The sequence below is a fragment of the Epinephelus lanceolatus genome, chromosome 7 (assembly GCF_041903045.1).
Source record: "Epinephelus lanceolatus isolate andai-2023 chromosome 7, ASM4190304v1, whole genome shotgun sequence".
Taxonomy (NCBI): domain Eukaryota; kingdom Metazoa; phylum Chordata; class Actinopteri; order Perciformes; family Serranidae; genus Epinephelus; species Epinephelus lanceolatus.
The window spans coordinates 33,180,514-33,198,939 of NC_135740.1; the positions used below are offsets into that span (position 1 = coordinate 33,180,514).

At 42.4% G+C, this 18,426-nt stretch overlaps 1 protein-coding gene across 1 annotated transcript in view; it reads left to right on the forward strand.

Annotated features, from left to right (window-relative positions):
* LOC117261436 (ecto-NOX disulfide-thiol exchanger 2-like) overlaps positions 1 to 18,426 on the forward strand; it is a 276,266-nt gene that overhangs the window by 169,833 nt on the left and 88,007 nt on the right. Inside the window, exon 4 of the mRNA XM_033633837.2 lies at positions 16,274 to 16,429. Coding sequence (XP_033489728.2) covers positions 16,274 to 16,429 — 156 coding nt within the window. The remainder of the gene's footprint in view (positions 1 to 16,273; positions 16,430 to 18,426) is intronic.

Genomic DNA, 18,426 nt, shown 5'->3' on the forward strand with positions numbered 1-18,426 from the left:
ATGATAAATACTGTCCTGAATATTCTCCAGAATAACCTCAAGGGTACTGCATCCATCCATTTTCGTAACCGCTTATCCTCTTGGGGGTCGCGGGGGGCTGGAGCCTATCCCAGCTGACATTAGCAGGGGTTAAAGTTCTCCAGCACAGCGGGCGCGGGCTGAAGTGCTCTGCAGTGCCAGCATTTCACTCGCATTTGCCCCTAAAAATATATATATGTGCAAACCGGGAAAATGATTTAGGCGCACAGTGTGCGAGTAAACACAACCTACTAGGGCATTAACGACTTTGATTTTTTTCAGGTCGAATTATCTGTCAATAAAGTCGAAGTTCAGTTGACAAGTCATTTGATGACGTCATCACATTGACACGGCGGAGGAAAGTGAAATATCTTCACACATGTGATGTGTGTCTGTCAAGGCCCGAACATACTCGAGCGGAACGTACGCGGAACGGACTCTGCGGAGGTCCACGCGGACTCAAAGCGGATGTCTGCAAGCCCTGTGCGCGCAAAGCTCAGATTTTAGTGACTGCTCGGCATGTATTTTTCACATCGCGGGGATTTTTCACGGACATTTTTACAGGAAACTACAACACGGAAGCGCACCCGACTCTGAAAACCCGAATGACTGCGGACATTCCTCGCGGAGTGTGCTCCGCGTATAGTCAAGAATAAACTATCAGCGTAAGCCAATCAGAGGCAGCGATTGCATTCCATACACAAGCACACAGAGAGAGAGAGAGAGAGAGGGAAAAAACACACGACTTGTCGACTCCTCCCGGGGAGTGTCGAGCTGGAGTACCCAGAGAAAACCCACACTGACACAGGGAGGACATGCAAACTCGGCACAGAAAGACTCCCTCCTGGGATTGAACCAGGAACCCTCTTGCTCTGAGGCGACAGTGCTAACCACTGCACCACCGTGATAAGTAATGTAACATTACTTGTAAATGCGAATAACTTTGGTCTTGTTGAGAGAATCCTGTGACAGAGCTTCGAAAATGAACTTACCATTCAGAAGACGCTTTACTTCATTCATTTGTGCTCACGGAGGTTCGTTTCTGCTTTCCATCCTTAACATTACTGCTGCATCATTTCCTGATTTCCCAAACTACAGGGTGGGCCAAGGGTCATAATTACAAAAGGTAAGTGCATTACTGGCGCATCAAGAAAACTAGTGCCATTAAAAGGAATTTGCGTTAACTAACAGCCTCACATATACAATGAAAGTCTGGACAGACATGGATGTAAACTTCAGCTTGACTCGTTGGCAGAGGCATACAAACATGAGACGGTATTTTAAGTTTTGCTTGGATTATAGTTTATTCAATTATTAGATTATAGTTTATTCGTGTTGATTGGCACATTTAGTTTCAACTTAATCCCTTCCTCATTTTATGTTTATAAAATTATAGAATTACAGCTGAAAAAAACAGTAAGCCAGCAAACTTTTTACTACAGTTACCATATTAGATTTATACAATGACTACCATTCTTTCCTGTCTTGTTAAAAACATATATAAAGAAGTTTTAGGTTATGTGAGACAACCCAGGCAACCCAGTCCAGGCACTGTTTTGTCAGCACAGATGAATGTTATTGAATTCAGTCAGGTAAACTTGTATTCAATTTGAGTTGTGTTGACCATAAAGATGAGAAGTCTATTGATCTCTATATGATAGATACTTATGGTCAAGGCTGGTGAATGGAGGTTGTGTATGTTAGCGTGGTGTTATTATTGGGATATTGAATGGAGGTTGTTATTTCACTGAGTCATGCACCCACACTGTGATGACAGCAGAGTGCCGTGGAATAGCCAGAAAAATGGTTCTCCTCCATCTCTCCCTTCTCTGTCAAATATGATTACGTCTGTCTCTCTGTTTCGGTGTGTGTGTGTCTCTCCCTCTCTCTGTCTTCCTATCTCTCTCTTCCTCTCTGACCTTACAACCTTACAAGCTACCACTTATTATCACAAACACACAGACACTCTCATCTCTAAATCTGGCAGGATTTATTCACTCTGGCAGCCATGTCTAAGACACTTTATCTCAGGGATATAATTTAGCTTTTTTCAAGAGTTTTCAAGAGACTTAAGGACTCATAACTCATATTGTCCTCTGAAGAAAGATTAAGGCAGTTTTTTGTGCTGATTACAACCATGTATTCCTCTGTCCTCTGGTCAACCTTGCCAACAATTTATAGTCTTAGCCATCGACGAGGCAGAGTACATACCACAAATATGACTTCTCAAGTTAAGTTGTCTGAAAGATTTATTTCTTGTTTGCTTAATATTGACAACTACTTTTTAGATTTGTGTCAGTGCTTCAAAAGGCCGAGCTAAAGTCTGCTAATGTTGAACTTCTGCAGTGAAATATTATTGCTCTCATGCTCAGTTCCTCTTTGTTCTTCTGTTTAAATGATTATGTGATGATAAGGTGGTCCTAATTTTGCTTATTGGAGGCTCGTTGTTTTTCTCTACAATAGTTTTTGATCAACCTGCTGGTGGCGCTGGATTTAAAGTCAGCACTAAAGTCAGCAGCAGTTCCTGTAATTTGAATCCTGAGTCACTTCCTTGTACTTTAAAGTTCCCCTTTAGACACGTTTTATGATTAATTTTTTGTTGCATGAAGATGGCTAGCGTTAGCATTAGAGGAAACATCAGAGAGATTCAGCCATACATGTTTGAGCTTCAGGCTGTGTCCAAAATTATTCACTCATTCAATAATCCGGAGTCCTATGTAGAGCATCATATAGTGATCTCATCTGCAACATGAACAAACAGCTAACAGCAGGCAGAGTACCATTGCTATGACATGGAGGACCCTCCACGGATATGCCTTTCCAGACCATCACTGACCTCCTCCCAAAGCGGTCATGCTGGATGATGTTACAGGCAGCATAACATTCACCACGGCGTCTCCAGACTCTTTCCCGCCTGTCACGTGTTAAGTGTGAACCTGCTCTTTCCTGTGAAGAGAACGGAGCGCCAGTGGCAAACCTGCCAATTCTGGTTTTCTCTGGCGAATGCCAATCGAGCTCCACTCTGGTCCTGCTTGAGGACGTCAGGCCCTCATGCCAACCTCGTGGAGGCTGTTTCTGACAGTGTGGTCAGAAACATGCACACTAGTAACCTTCTGGAGGTCATTTTGTAGGGCTCTGGCAGTGCTCCTCCTGTTCCTCCTCACACAAAGGAGCAGATACCGGTCCTGCTGCTGGGTTGTTGCCCTCCTACGGCCCTGTCCAGCTCTCCTCGTGTAACAGATGGTCTCCTTGTATCTCCTCTGTGCTTTTGAATCTGTGCTGGGAGACACAGCAAGCCTTCTTGCAACCACACATATGGATGTGCCATCCTGGAGGAGCTGGACTACCTGTACAGTCTGATTGGGCTGCAGGTACCGCCTCATGCTACCAGTAGTGACAAGGACACTAGCAGAACACAAAACTAGAGGACAATCAATCAGGAACGATAAGGAGAGAGCAACTGTCTGTGGACACCACATGTAAAACCATTACCTTATGGGGGGTTGTCTTGCTTTTGCCTCTCCATTGCACCTGTTGTCACTTTGATTTGCACCAAAGTAGGTGTTGTCTTAATTTTTTTAATAGTGTAGTTACATGACTGAAGCTATATCATGTAACTCTGTGATGAAAGAAAAAAATTATAGCCGTGAGGAGAGCAAGAGCATGTAAAAGCTCACGCAACGGGTTACAGACGTGTAATTTGATGATGGTTAAAATGTCCAGAACAGTGAGGAGCACAAATTACAGAGGAGCACAGTGAATATTTCATCCTTCTTCCTGTAACGTTAATTTAATGTTAAACTGAAACTGCTGGAGCTGGAGCTCTGCCAGCAGGGGTTGCTAGTAGCAACAGAATGTTGAACTGAAACTAAGTGCCGCTGGCACGACAGTGTAATGTGAATGAATTAAACTGTCAGCTAATTAGTGATTATTTACCCTGGATGTATATTTTTATTTTTTAACAAGGGAGTGTGTTAAACAATATGCTTGCTGCCAGCTTTAAACCTAAACCATATTTGATTTCATGCCTCATAACACTTATTTTCTTGGTGCCTTTTGTTTTCTTATGCAGCCCCATTCATAGGTATCACAGCTGTAATTAGTTATGCTCTATCAGTAATAATCCAGTGTTCCAGCCTTCTTTATTTTTTTTTAACTTTTAACTCTTTTAACTTAAATTCTACAGAACATCAAAAAGGCCTTGACATTTTTTGTGTGGCTTTCTGAAGACTGTAGCTACACTTTTATGTCGTGCTTTTCACAATAACCCTGTTAACTCATAGGGCCAAGCACTGTCACTTTACACAAAAGTACAAGATGTATTGACCAGAGGTGTGGACTTGAGTCACATAACTTGGACTTCAATTCAATTAAATTTAATAGAACTGTATTTATCCTGAGGGAAATTCTTGTGCTTCAAATTGCAGTAACAGTAAGTACAGTAACCACAATTTAATGTTCACAACAAGTAACAACCAGAACAAGTGGGTTTCCCGCATCAGGGTCATTTGCTTGGCCCAGTTTTAGAAACAACAGAGTAAATATCTGGCAAAATATACAAATAGACAAGATAGAAGTGTATTCAATGAGCAAAAGCATAAGAGGCAATAGGAGTAAGATAAGTTCGAGAGGTACTAAAAGTGAACTAAAATGGTGGAAAAAAACAGATTGCACCTTTGAGACTTGAAGTACAAAGTTATGACTTCAGACTCGAGCACCAATGACTCGTGACTTCACTTGGACTTGAGCCTTTTGATTTGGAAATACTTGATACCTTGCCCGAAGCATACTTATAAAAGTATTATTAGTTAAAAGTATTATTAGTTAAAAAGTGTGCCACAAATCAATTAATTTCTTGAATCAGCTAACATTAGTGCTTTTCATTCCCAGCGAGTCGACACTAAAGGTGCTTTCAGACCTAGAGTTGTCTTGCTTTGGTCTGAATCAGGGACTAATTTTGTTACAAAGTTGCATAATTGCCTAGAGTTGGTTCGTGTTCTCTCGGCAGCATTTACAAGTGGAGCAGATCAAATGCCTTGCACGAGAAAGCTGCTCTTGATTGGTCAAGTGCACTTGCAAGATAAATGAAACACTTTCTAATGTCACAATGGAGGGACAACTACGCAGGTTGATTTTAGCGCTGCTCATCGTGGACTATATTGCTGTCATTGTTCATTTTAGTCAAACCATACAGTTTGAAAACGAGGCGCGGCTCCAACTAGAAAACAATGTTTTGATGCATTGGATGTGCTGAATGTGCATATTAAGGCAGTACGGGAGGAGGTGCACATTAATAATCCTCCAGGACTGTAACATGCTCATGTTTAACCCAAACAATGGGTAATGAAGTTGGTTCGGATTGAGGTCACCATAAACGAACCACACCAGAGTTTGTTTGTAACCGGACCGAGACCACCTCTTCAAGAAGGTCTAGGTCCAGTTGTTTTGGTGCACACCTAAATGCGATTTCTGTGTTCACACCTGCCCAAACGAACAGTACTTAGGGGGCAAATTAACTCGAGTTGGACTAAACCAAACCAAAAAGGGCAGACGTGAAAGCACCCTTAAATACCCCAGATCCATTTTGTTCAAACCAATCCGACAGTTTCCAATCAAGTTGCAGGGGAAAACCATAAAGAAGGGACAAAATGATACCAAAAATAATTTTGTTTGCGTACAAACACTATGCAGTGGTCAATTAAATACGGATCGCAGTATACAAAACGAAAATAACCGACGGAAATTCAACAACTTCCAACAAACTAGTTTTAACAAATAAATACAACATTTAAGAAGTATTCATGATTTTTCTAAGTTTGATTTAATTTGTTGATAAGATTGCATTACATTTGGTAAACAGCATTACGACTTGTTTAGGATTCAATACTCAAGGTTAAGGACTTGGGACATGATTCAGGGCTTGCCTCTTGACTTTGGACATCAGTGCAAAGACTTGAGACTTGCTTAAGACCTGCAAAACAATGACTCAGTACTGCCTCTGGTACTGACTCTAGATCTGAAATGCAGTGCTTACTTGCCTTATTACACTGGGAGTCAGCTGGAGGAGATGTGCTTTTCATACTTACATATCTGATGCTGCAAGTCTGTAACCACCAGCCGCCTCTTAGTAAATAGTAATGAATAGTCAATGTATCTCCGCATTAGTATTCACTATGAAATGGCAATTCAGTTAACTTCCAGCACTCCAGGACAAGAACAAGGGCATTTATGATAGGCTCTGCTCATAGGAATAGATATTTCTATTACAAGAAATTGATTGGCTGGCTTGGACTGATTAGAAGTGTTATTGAATAGAGGCCACAAGATAGCTGCTAATGAGACTATAAGGAGAATATGTGGATGAATTTACTCTCCTACAGTTTCACACACAAACACACACTCATACACACTGCCATCACACAGAGCATTTTTACTCACAAACACACACGACTCAGATCGACAACTCACTTGACACTGAGTTTTTAGCCTCTTTGAATGAACAAAAGGGCTCACAGGAGGAGGCGAGTGTCCCGCAGTTGTCTCTGCTGCGTTCCCTTGACACACACCAGTTATTCATGACCATATACACACAGAAGCACACATTTTCTGTGATTTGATCTACTGAAGCAATCAGCAAGAGACGGCTTAAACTGGCGATTAATATCCTACACGGTAGAGTCAGGGGAAAAATGAACAGTGCAAAAAATTAATGATGGAAATTGTGGTTCATAAAAATTTCACAGAGTTTAACAGGTGCAGTCTATGCAGATCACATGAAGAATTCCTTGTGGTTAATAGAAATTGATGGGTTTTCACGAGATATCAGGCAGAGATTAGGAAGGAAATTGAGATGCAGATGGGGGGACAGTTGGCAGGGTGAGTAAAAGGCCAAGTTCCAGGAGGCTCAGGCTTGTCTCTTCATCAGAAAATATTACCCATATTACCCAGCATGCCTCACAGCGGCTGTCCGTGTCCCCCCGACCGCCACCTATCGCTGACTCTGCTGAGAGGGGAACATTTACTGTGGAAATCACAGTTTGAGGAGGAGGAAAGAGGAGGGGAGGTTGTGTCAAGGCGGAAAAGAGAGTACAGCAGTGATAGCCAGGAGCTTATTGTAGTCAAATTTATATATTTTTTAATTTATTCTCATGTCTGTGCCTCTCCCACACAGGCAGACTGAAATGCATTTACATTTATGCAAACCACCAGGAAAGATTTTACATTCGAAACAAAGCGCTGAGATCAGGTTGTACTGTACTGTAAATGCTTTAGAGCAGCAGCATGTACAGTAATGAAGGAGCACAGAGAAATGGATTAAAAAAAAAAATCCAGAGTCAAACAGTGAGCGAGAGAAAAAGAGATCAGAGATAAACAGACACAGAGACTGGCGGCCTTGTGTGGGCGGTCGGTGAACTAGAAGGTTTCTCTTGATGTTTTTGTTTAAGGGTTCTTTCATGATCTCTGGGTCTTGGAGGAGTTTCTCACTACAGACCCCCTTTTGCACTGAAACCACTCAAACACTGGGTCATCGCACCGTTAGTGATGAAACATAAAACATGGCTTCCGGGCTGAAGCGCCATTGTTGCCATAGCGATGTGAGAGCAGCAGCAGCAGCTGAAAATCCCCTGGAAGAAGAGACAGTAAATAACATCTCATCACGCGCGTCTGTGCTGCTGCTCCCTGCACGTACACATGCTCTTACAGGACTTCTAAGCACACGCTGATGGTGTGCTTGTGTGTGGAATGATGGATGTAGAGAAACAGGACTGTTGTGTCAGGTGAGTGTTGTAAAATGGACTCAATCACCATGGTAATGATGACAAAGTGAGAGTACTTACACTTGTCATTAAGGAGTGATCACTTATTGAAAAGTCATGTGATTGTTTTTCCAAAGTGGACGGTTGCTCAGGCTGTGTCTGGTGGGTAAATCATTAGTTGTGCATGTGTTTGGTGATAAACCGAAGCACTGGAGAGATTAAAATTTTTACCTAATGATGGCACTAGATGTAAAGTTAATGGATTACCAAAGGCCTGACATCCTGAGGGGACATGACTGTTTGTTGAGACGGTTTACTTAAAGGAATAGTTCACCCTTAAAATGACCATTTGTATATTAATTACTCACCCCATGTTTCATTGAATTCATAACAAAATGTTTTTCACACGTGCCTCCAGGGTGAATGAAGAATCCAAAAACAGAGAAAATTCTCGTTGAATTGAAATAAAAAAGGGTCCACGTTTAACAACTGCAAAACTATATGAAAATATGTAATCTATGTTTACAAACTCTCGTGCAGATGTTATGGGTAGCACTCTTTGGTATTAAAGGTTCTGATCTTATGTTAACCAGCTCCCAACATAATGTGATATTATTTGTAAGCCTAATAGCACATAGATTGACATTATAAAATTGGAAGCAAACACAGGCTCCTGCCCATTCTACCCTCATGACAGATGTGATGCACCTCCTGCATTTGGAAAAGACTGAATTCTCATTAAGAGGGTGTGAAGACAAATTCTACCAAATCTGGCAACCCTTTATAGACCACTTCAAGAAAGATGCACTAAGTCTTTCCCCTAACTAGCCCAGTTTAAATGACACAAAACATGGCCAATCTGACATTTTTCTGAATAAATTTATGTAAAAAAAAAAAAAAAAAAAAAAAAATCTGTAAAAATTATATTTTGTTTTGTTTATAACTTCTTTGCCATACTTCTGTCTTTTTCTGTACATGTGTGACAACTCATGTATGTCTTTCTCTCATATACTACTGCCACCGTTTGTTTAACTTTGAAAACCCCAAGTTGGGAAAAACAAAAATGTGCAGCACAATTGAAGTCTCATTTCTCTAGTCATATGTTCAGTGCTTTTAGCATATGCATTTTGGCCCAAGAGTTCTGCTGTCATTTTCCCACGCTTGTTGCTTTTTGGCCAGTGAACAAGCTTGGATTTCAATTGAATGCATGAGCAGAGTTCACACACACGCGTTTGCCCAGGCATGCTACTTGTCCCTGCCAGAGGCTTTTTATGCCAAAGTGTTATAAATTTTAGATGCAAGTTTTCCCTCACAAACTCAAGGTAATACAGGTTGAGTAATTGATATATAAATGATCATTTTGGGGGTGAAATATTCCTATGAAACCACAAAAATTTCAACCTCATGGTGCTATGTGAAGAGTGAGGGGATTACCAAAGTCATTAGACTTCATCATCTGGGAACCATAAAAGTCTGCACAGTCTGCAAGTCACATAGTTGTTGAGATATTTCAGTGGTGGACCAACCACCACTGACATCCCGAGAGCTACCTCTAGCATAGCTAGAAAAACAGATGCTGCTTTAATTTCTTGAAAATGTGGCAAAGTAGTCACAAACTTTTACCACTTTGGTGCTCCTTTGAATCAAGAAACTCACAGTGTGTGGGTTCCTGGTTCAAACCCAGGGTGGAAGGTTGGAGCCCCGAGGTGGGAGAGCCCCTCTGTGCGGAGTTTGCATGTTCTCCCTGTGTCAGCGTGGGTTTTCTCCGGGTACTCCAGTTTCCTCCCACAGTCCAAAGACATGCAGGCCAGGTTTATTTGTGATTTTAAATAGTCCGTAGTTGTGAATGTTGGATGAATGGTTGTCTGTCTCTATATGTCAGCCCTGAGATACTCTAGTGACCTGTCCAGGGTGTACCGAGCCTCTCGCCCAATGTCAGCTGGGATAGGCTCCAGCCCCCTGCGACCGCTAGCAGGATAAGTGGTTATGGAAAATAAATGAAAAAATGAAGAGTTGCGTTACAGTTTATTTTGCATTGTTTTGCAGTTGGTTGGTTTGTAACCCTGGGTTATAGCAGCAGTCAGATTGCGAGATTTGGATCATGAAATTCAGCCTCAGAAATTTGACTCAAATTTGGTTGCCCAAAGCTCTAAATTAGCATCAGTGGATATGTCTCACAATCTCACTTTTCAACGTTGGACAGCAAAATCACACAGTATAAAGGTTCCTCAAGAAAGTGAGACATTTTCTATTTGTGGGAAAAATTGAGAGTCAATCCTGAAACGTCTCAGGGCTGAAAAACTACTGCGCATGGAGAAATGTGTATTCCTTTATCTCCCATTATGGACTTTGATTGTATGATTTGACAGCGTGATTGCTGAGTGTTGGTGCAAAAGAAAGAACCTCCTTCGATCTTTGATTTTGATGGACTTAGACTAAAACATGACGTTTAGCTTGATGATCGGTATTGCTCCATCTTTTTTTCTGTCTGTTGAACTCCACAGCTACTCTGCTGGAATTGTGTGTGAGATGTGTAACAAGAAGTCCCTGTGTTTTATTTTGTCTTCAGAAACAAGAAAAATAACACCAACTACCAAAATATGCCCAGAAATCCAATCTGCTTCACCACCACTTGTAATTTAACGCTTTTAGATTGAATTCAGGCACATTTTTCCTGATAATACTTGTACTGAGTCTTATTTCAGTTCTGTTTATAATTATCACTGACACATCGGTGAACTTTTGTAATTTTGTTTTGGATCAGGGGTTAAACAAATATGTGATGTTCTTCAAGATATGCCCAAACAAATATTCACCACAAACACACACTGGCTTCATTTGAGGTGAGTCGGCCATGCTGCTAATCAGATTAGTTCTTAATCTAAATACAAACTTAATTTGTCCTCAATCAACATTTAAGATGTGAATGCAACAGGACAAATAAACAGCCTTTCCTGCTGGATTTTTTTTCTTGTGTACAGGAATATCAGCTCGGAGTCTGATAGGATTACGGTGGCAAAGCAAGTGGAGCAAAACAGATAAACAAAGTAACAATACAGAAATGTGCAGGCGTAGAAGGAAAGCACATCCACACAGAGTAACTCAGCCCTGAGCAGTCAGATCGTGTCTGTTGAAAGTAGTGAGCTGACCTGAGTTCAGAGTGCTAGAAGCAGGTGAAGCCAGGATGTAACCCCGGAGACGACTTTTTGACTGATCTCTATGTTTTCCTGGGTCAGATGGAGCCTTATTTAATCCTTTGTACAGAAAGTACAAAAAGTAAGAGGAAACCACACACACTGACACAGACAGGATCACATTCTGACAGAAAAATATAGAAATGATAATCATTTATATGAAGATCTTACATACATAGACACAGCACGCAGGTGAATAAGTGCATACACACGACAGGTGTTCATGCTCAGTTTATAAATGCTGCTCATATCTCACATTTTCAGAAGACTGGTCATATCCATTCAGGATGTAAGCCGTGTCCCTCACCAGTATGAACTGTCAGTGATGGTGAAAAGTCATGCGTGTACAGAGTAACAATAGCGTCCATTTTCTCTCCCACTCTTCTCCCACTTGGTTCCAACATGTTTTGAGACAAAAGGTGCCTTTGACTTTTGACTGAATGGATGCTTTTCTTTAACTTTTTTTCTGTTGCTGTGTCCTCAGTGCCAAACTGCAAATATTAACAATTAATACAACAGTGTCAGTTTGATGACATAAGATTGACTCCTTGTCATGGTAGTCAGATCTGAGTGAGCAGACAGGTCTGATTTTAACACTTCAGGAGCCAGATTGGAACTAAAAAGGAGGCCATGCAACAGAAATCTATTTGGCTGTTTGTACTGATTAGAAATCATCAAATCACAGTCCATCCATCCATCCATCCGTCCGTCTGTCCGTCCGTCCATCCATCCATCCATTTCCATCTGCTTATCCAGGGCAGGGTCCTGGGGGCAGCAGGCTAAGCAAAGCGCCCCAGACATCCCTCTCCCCAGCAATGCTTTCCAGCTCCTCATGGGGTACCTCAAGGCATTCCCAGGCCAGTGTGTTCTGGGTCTGCCCTGGGGCCTCCTACTTGTGGCACGTGCCCAGAACATCTCCAACGGGAGGGGCCCTGGAGGCATCCTGATCAGATGCCCGAACCACCTCAACTGACCCCTTGCAGTGCGAAGAAGCAGCGGCTCTACTCCAAGCTCCCTCCGGATGCCCAACATTCCTTACCCTATCGCTAAGGATGAGCTATGACACCCCATGGAGGAAACTCATTTCAGCCGTTTGTATCCGCGATCTCATTATTTCGGTCACTACCCAGAGCTCATGACTATAGCTGAGGGTTGGGACGTAGATGGACCAGTAAATCCAAAGCTTCACCTTCCGGCTCAGCTCCCTCTTCACCACGATGGTCCAGCACAGCGTCCGCATCACTACAGACGCTGCGCCAAACTGCCGATCCATCTCACACTCCATTCTATCCTCTTTCGTTATGATACTTGAACTGCCTTGCTTGAGGCAGTAACTCACTCCCTTCCCAACCCGGAAGGGGCAATCCACCGGTTTCCGTCATAGAACCATGGCCTCAGATTTCAAGGGGCTGAATCTTATTCTGATAGTTTCACACTCGGCTGAAACTGCCCCAGTGCATGCTGGACATCACGGTGTGATGAAGCCAACAGAACCACATCATCTGCAAAAAGCAGAGATTCAATTCTGAGATCGACAAACCGGACCTCTTCCTCCCCCAGCTGCACCTCAAGATCCTGTCCATGAATATAACAAACAGGATCAGTAACAAGGGACAACCCTGGCAGAGGCCAACTCCCACCGAGAACATGTTTGACCTTACGCCGAGTATGCAGACGCAGCTCTCACGTTGGTCATACAGGGACCGGATGGCTTGTAGCAGCGAGTGTGAAAGATAATCCGTCAGAGAAAAATTTCAACCTGTGTGTGAATTGAGGAGGCGCAGATGAAGTTTCCCTTAATATACAGAACATGTGCATTTGCCCCCCACCAGTACGGAAGACATGAAAGAAGCAGAGCACTTTGATTTTGGCAAATAAAAAGACATATACACCATAAATTGATGCAGAAAAGGCACAAATTTGTGCATAAAATTCACCAGAATGCAGAAAACTGTTTGATGCTGAAAACTTTCTGGTAAAGACCGCCAGACCTCACAAGTGTGTTGTCCCCCTTCCATGTTCAAATAAAACCTACTCCCTTGCAAACACCACTATAAACTCTCACAATCCCAGTCTTAACCTCATTTTAATTAGAATAGAGAAGGGTAATGGAAAAGATGTGGAGAGTGCCGCAGAGCATCACTGAGGGCAGAGGAGTGTGATGCATGCAGCCTTGTTTCTGCTCGCTCCTCAGATGCTCTCAGCTCCGGTGCCAAATGTTAGCAAAGTCGGCTAAACAGATGCTGGCACCGCTTCCTCTATTGACATCCAGTGTGTTTGCCACTTCGGCTCACAGAGATTTCAGTAGCCACGCGGAGGAGGCTGAACTGTGATCAGGACACATGCTCTCTATCTCTGATATTTTCACTTCATGGCTGATGGTCAACAGACCTTATAACCATGAGACGTGGAAAGCCATCCAGGTATTTCAGACTGTAGTGTAATAAGAATAAGTAATATAGTACTTTTCCAAATCCTTGGTAAGGGCAACATATGAAACATGTCTCTGAGTCTAAACGCAGTAGAGATATAATGAGGATATTTTTACAGCATTTCATTTAGGTTTTCTTAGTCAAAGAAAGCATCTGCTAAGCCTGCCTGCATGGCCCTGATGTTAGTGCAACAATATTAATGTTAACATAACATACCATGAGGGCTGCCCCCGACTAAGAATATTCCTAGTTGACCTATAGTCATCATTTAGGGCCATTAGTTTACGATAGTAGTTTAACTATTAAATCATATATTTTAGGCGGGGCAACACAATGGTTTGAGTTTAAGGTGTGAGAAAGAATAGTATCAGTAACATTGTTAACACTGTGCTACATTACAGAGAAATACAAAACCGTACTAATGAACCTTCATTAATATAGGCCTATATTTTATCTACAAGTGCACGTCACACACTGAGCGAGCCGCCTGTTAATGACGCTGTGGGCTAATGGGCATGTAGCTACTGACATGTTTCAGATGATACGTCATGTTTGTAGTCGACCAATGAAGATGAGTTTACATATCACCTTGGGTTCGTCCTTCACCTTCTCAAAATGATCCCACACTTTGGATTTCCTGCCCGACATGTTATTAACTAGCCTGTGTGATAACCGCAGCTACCAGCCCTGGAAATTAGGGGCCGTACACATGCTGCATCTTTAACCACCTGGAAGATGCAAATGCGTGTGTAGGCCTATCGTCTGTGGGACAGATGTAAAGCTCTGGGTAGCCCTGCACTAACATGATCAATTTAATGTATTTATCAGACTGAATATTTACAGAAGGGAAAGATATCTGTCAGCTGTGATTGGTTTGTAATGTGACTCCTGACTGACTGCTGAGTGTGGCCACTTTCTGTGTCTGTCCTTTCAAATTAAATTCCCACATGGTCCAGTCATATAGGTTTTGATTTACTTTGACAAGGCGCAGCACCTAATAGAGTTTCACTTTTTTTTTCTGTGACTAAGCGACCAATGAAATCTTGCCAACTCATGACCTTTCTAGACAACTAACATTTGGTCAACTATCAGGAGGCAGCCCCAATTTTAACTTCCCCAGTAATAAGCTGGTGTCTTAGAGCCAACTCATTTTGATGGGGTACAGCGCTGCCATTCGTGTTCATCAATGCTGGACATTTTCCAACCATGCCGCAGTGTGTACATTATTGAATTTTGTCCGCTTCAAGGCAACCATTAGTTTTTTTTTCATTTCAGTATCGTTTTGTAAATCAGCTTTATTGAGCTTTAAATGATCTATTAGAGTAAAGTGCAGTACATTAAATACATCATGTTTTCTTTCTTCCTCAGTTACCTCACTGTTACTGCAGTGTAACATGCAGACTGTGGAAAAGTTTAACTCATGTTTATCCTTGTACTGATTAAACACTGAGAGGCAGCTGCCAAACAAATCAAACTCCGAAAACAGACAACAACAAAACATATTGTGTTATTGTGAAAAGGATACATTTCATAACAATGCTGCCATACCTCAGCAAGCTATTGTTTTGTTTCTCAACAAATACAGAATACAATTAGCGACATCCGTGACCGCCCTAGACGGATACAGAGATACTGTTTTAATGGAAAACACTACATCCTGGTTCACCGTAATAATAATTGGATCAGATTTTATGGCTCTGTTTCTCTTTTACTGCTTCACTTATCTCTCTCCCTCCACATTATCCATCTTCCTCCATCCTCCACTTTACCAGAAGAAGTCATTCATCGCTCTGCCAACCAAACAGTGTTTTCATTATCACCTGCCTCCTCTCCCTCTGTCACCTGGCTAAAGACGGATGTCGCGGTCATCAACAGGAGACAGAGAAAGCCAGCCGAGTGTCGTCGCTCTTCATCTTTTGGTGTTTAGTTCAGCAGCATCATGTCGCTGATAACTTTTTCCACCCCTCCCACTCCTCTGCTGCATAATCGAACTAGATCTCTCTTTCTCTGTTGACTCCTCCCGGAAAAGTAAACCTCCTTCGCCTCCTCTTCAGCGAACATTGCATCAGTGTTTTGTTGTTCTTTCATTTCGGTTTTGTCTCAGTCAAGTTTTTTGTCACTCATGGGGATGGAGACTTGGCATGCACAGCATTGCAAACGCACACATGCACACAATGGAAATTTTTCTGCTGCTGTCTGCTGCAGGTGCGGTGGAGACTCAAGGGAGAGGGCAATGTATTTCCATATCAAAAAAAAAGGCAGGATGTGTGTGTTTGTGTGTGGCCAGGTGCAGTCTAAATCAGTACCTGTGAATAAAGTGTTTTTTTCCCTGAAATTTCTTTGTGATGTTACAGGTCATCATTCAAAAACTAAAGAGGAGGAGATAGGGAGCAAGCGAGAATATAATAGTTTATGATTATGTGTGTGTGTGTATGTGTGTGTGTGTGTGTGTGTGTGTGTGTGTGTGTGTGAAAGTTGGATAGTGAGAGATTTCAAGAGAGGAAGTACAGACACCAGCAGAGAGAACGCCAAAAAGACAAGAGACTAAGTAAAAATAGTTTATATATTCATGTTCCGTGTCAGATGATTAATTCATGAGTGCCTGATATATTCAGTTATTTATAAACTGCTTGTGTGTCACCACTGTTGACAGAAGTGTTGCTCTGTGTTCATGGAGGAAGTACACAATGTAAAATAGAACATGAAACAGCCAGCATGTGCTCAAATGATGTCACTGTAAAGGTTAGCAGTGACTGACGAGCAGTTCACACACAAAAGCTAATTTCTTAATATGTGTGTCACTGCTTCCCCGAACAGCTGCTCCTCTTTTACTTGTTATGTATTCTCATCCATGTTTCTCTCCCGAATCCAGATTTTGACCCCGGTCTCGGGCTGATGACTGGCATTACCCCCATAAATCCCATGATGCCCAGCCTGGGCCTGGCACCCCCGCCCCTCTCCCAGGATGCACCAGTTGTCAAGGAGATCATCCACTGCAAGAGCTGCACACTGTTTCCTCCCAACCCCAGTAAGTCTCACACTACAGTAAGTCATCGCAGCTGTTGTAACGGGTATAACAGTCTGTCCTTAATAAATCTTAAATTGTCTTCAGTTAGATATGTCATTCCTATGGTCCAAGACAGTCCAGCATTGTAAGTAAACGTTCAAAGCTCCAGACTTTGAACGCTATGACAGGGCTGTTCATTTACAAATTCAACAGGGCCGGATTTTAAAACCAGAAAATGTCGACATGACATTTTCAACAGCAAGCGACCTATTGAAAACTTTTTTTTAGCTTTTGAAATGAAAAAAGATCTTTTTAATCAAATATCGGACTGAGGAGAATCACAATGAAGAAACAGAATAAACAACACAAGCTACGAGTCACCACTCAAACACAGGTAAGTATTCGAGTAACACACACACAGCCTCTCTGCTGCTGTATCGCCTGCTGGTTCCGACTGTTCCAACCAGTCGTCACGGCAAGGAGGGGGAGGGCAGAACCTATCATGAGACACAAAGGGAAAAAGCAAGAAACAACAGAAAAGAAGGGGAAGCCCACCCTTCACCCTTAAATGCAAATGGCCCTATCAAGTGCAAGTGTTTAGGTTTGTCCATTCCAGGCTGTTGTAGAAACATGGCAGTACAACATGGCGATCTCCGTAGACGAGGACCTGTTATATGTAGATATAAACGACTCACTCTAAGGTAATGAAAACACAATTCTTGTTTTCAGGTGATTTATTATCAATCATACTAATTGTACTAATAATTATACACTAAATAAAGTATACTTATTACATTATGTTCCACTCCATGATTGAAATTTAACAGACGTCTTTGGCACTTGGACACCAGAGGGAGATGTTTTGTGACCGAGGGACATCTGAGCAGCAGCAGGATAAATCCCCCATAGAGTCCAGACACTGATGTTGGCGGCTGCTGACTCTGTGGCTGCTGAGGCAGATGAGCCTGATGATTTGGTAAAGACTAGATGGTGATGGGGAGCAGTAGGGTGATAGGCTGACAGAGAAGGTGTGTCACCGTGCTATTGGTTGATTGTGAATCAGCTGATAACTCAATTGACCTACCCAGACAATAACACCCAGTGAGCATACGTGCAAGGAGTGAATGGCAGGGTGAGACAGAAACTCATAGTCTAAGCATGACAAGTGTTGTCTTCCTGACTGAACTTTTGCTAGAGCTTCATCTGTTGGCAAAATGTAGAATAACCTCACTCTAATAATCATATTCCTACATAAAAGCTACCTCTGCACAGGGTCACATATATACTAACCTTCAGACCTACCTGCAATGCTTGCATAAGAAAAAGATGATTTGTCCAAAAGTCGGTCTTAAAGTCGGTTAAAATGATCTTCAAAGGTCTTAAAAAGCTTAAATTTTAGTGTCTGGACCCTGTTTAAGGTTGGCAGACACACTGTGAGCTGACCCGTCATCAGTGAGCCTGCGTATGTTTTATTTATCGATGCAGCAGTGTGCATTATCCATGACTTATCTCTGTCCCTGCAGTCTGGCACCTATGCACCAGCCAGATATTATGTGACAACGCAGAGGCAGCGAGTCTTCCTCCTTAACGTCACCTTTAATACCTCTTAGCACCTCTAGCCAGCAGAGCGTAGCTGATTTGCATTCACGTTTCATCAGGAAGGGTGGGAAGAGGGGGAGGTGGGGATTAAAGTAGGTGTAAAGGTGTGTGTATGCATGCGGGTGTGCACTTGTGTGATGTCTGTGAATGTATAATTGGAGGAGTGACCTCTGTGAGCACATAACACAGTGCTGCTGTCTTCAATATGCCAGGCCAAAGAGGTGATGGACTCTGTCCTCCTCTCAGCTCAACTCACCCTTATCGCTGTATCTCGTCTTAATCTCTCTTCACCTGCTCACTCTACTGTACCATATATACATATGTAGCCCGCTGCCTCGCTATCATACACTGCATCTCCTCTCCTCCCACCACGCAGTTAAGGGGTCAAATCTACTTAATTACCTGATCACCTCTGAGTC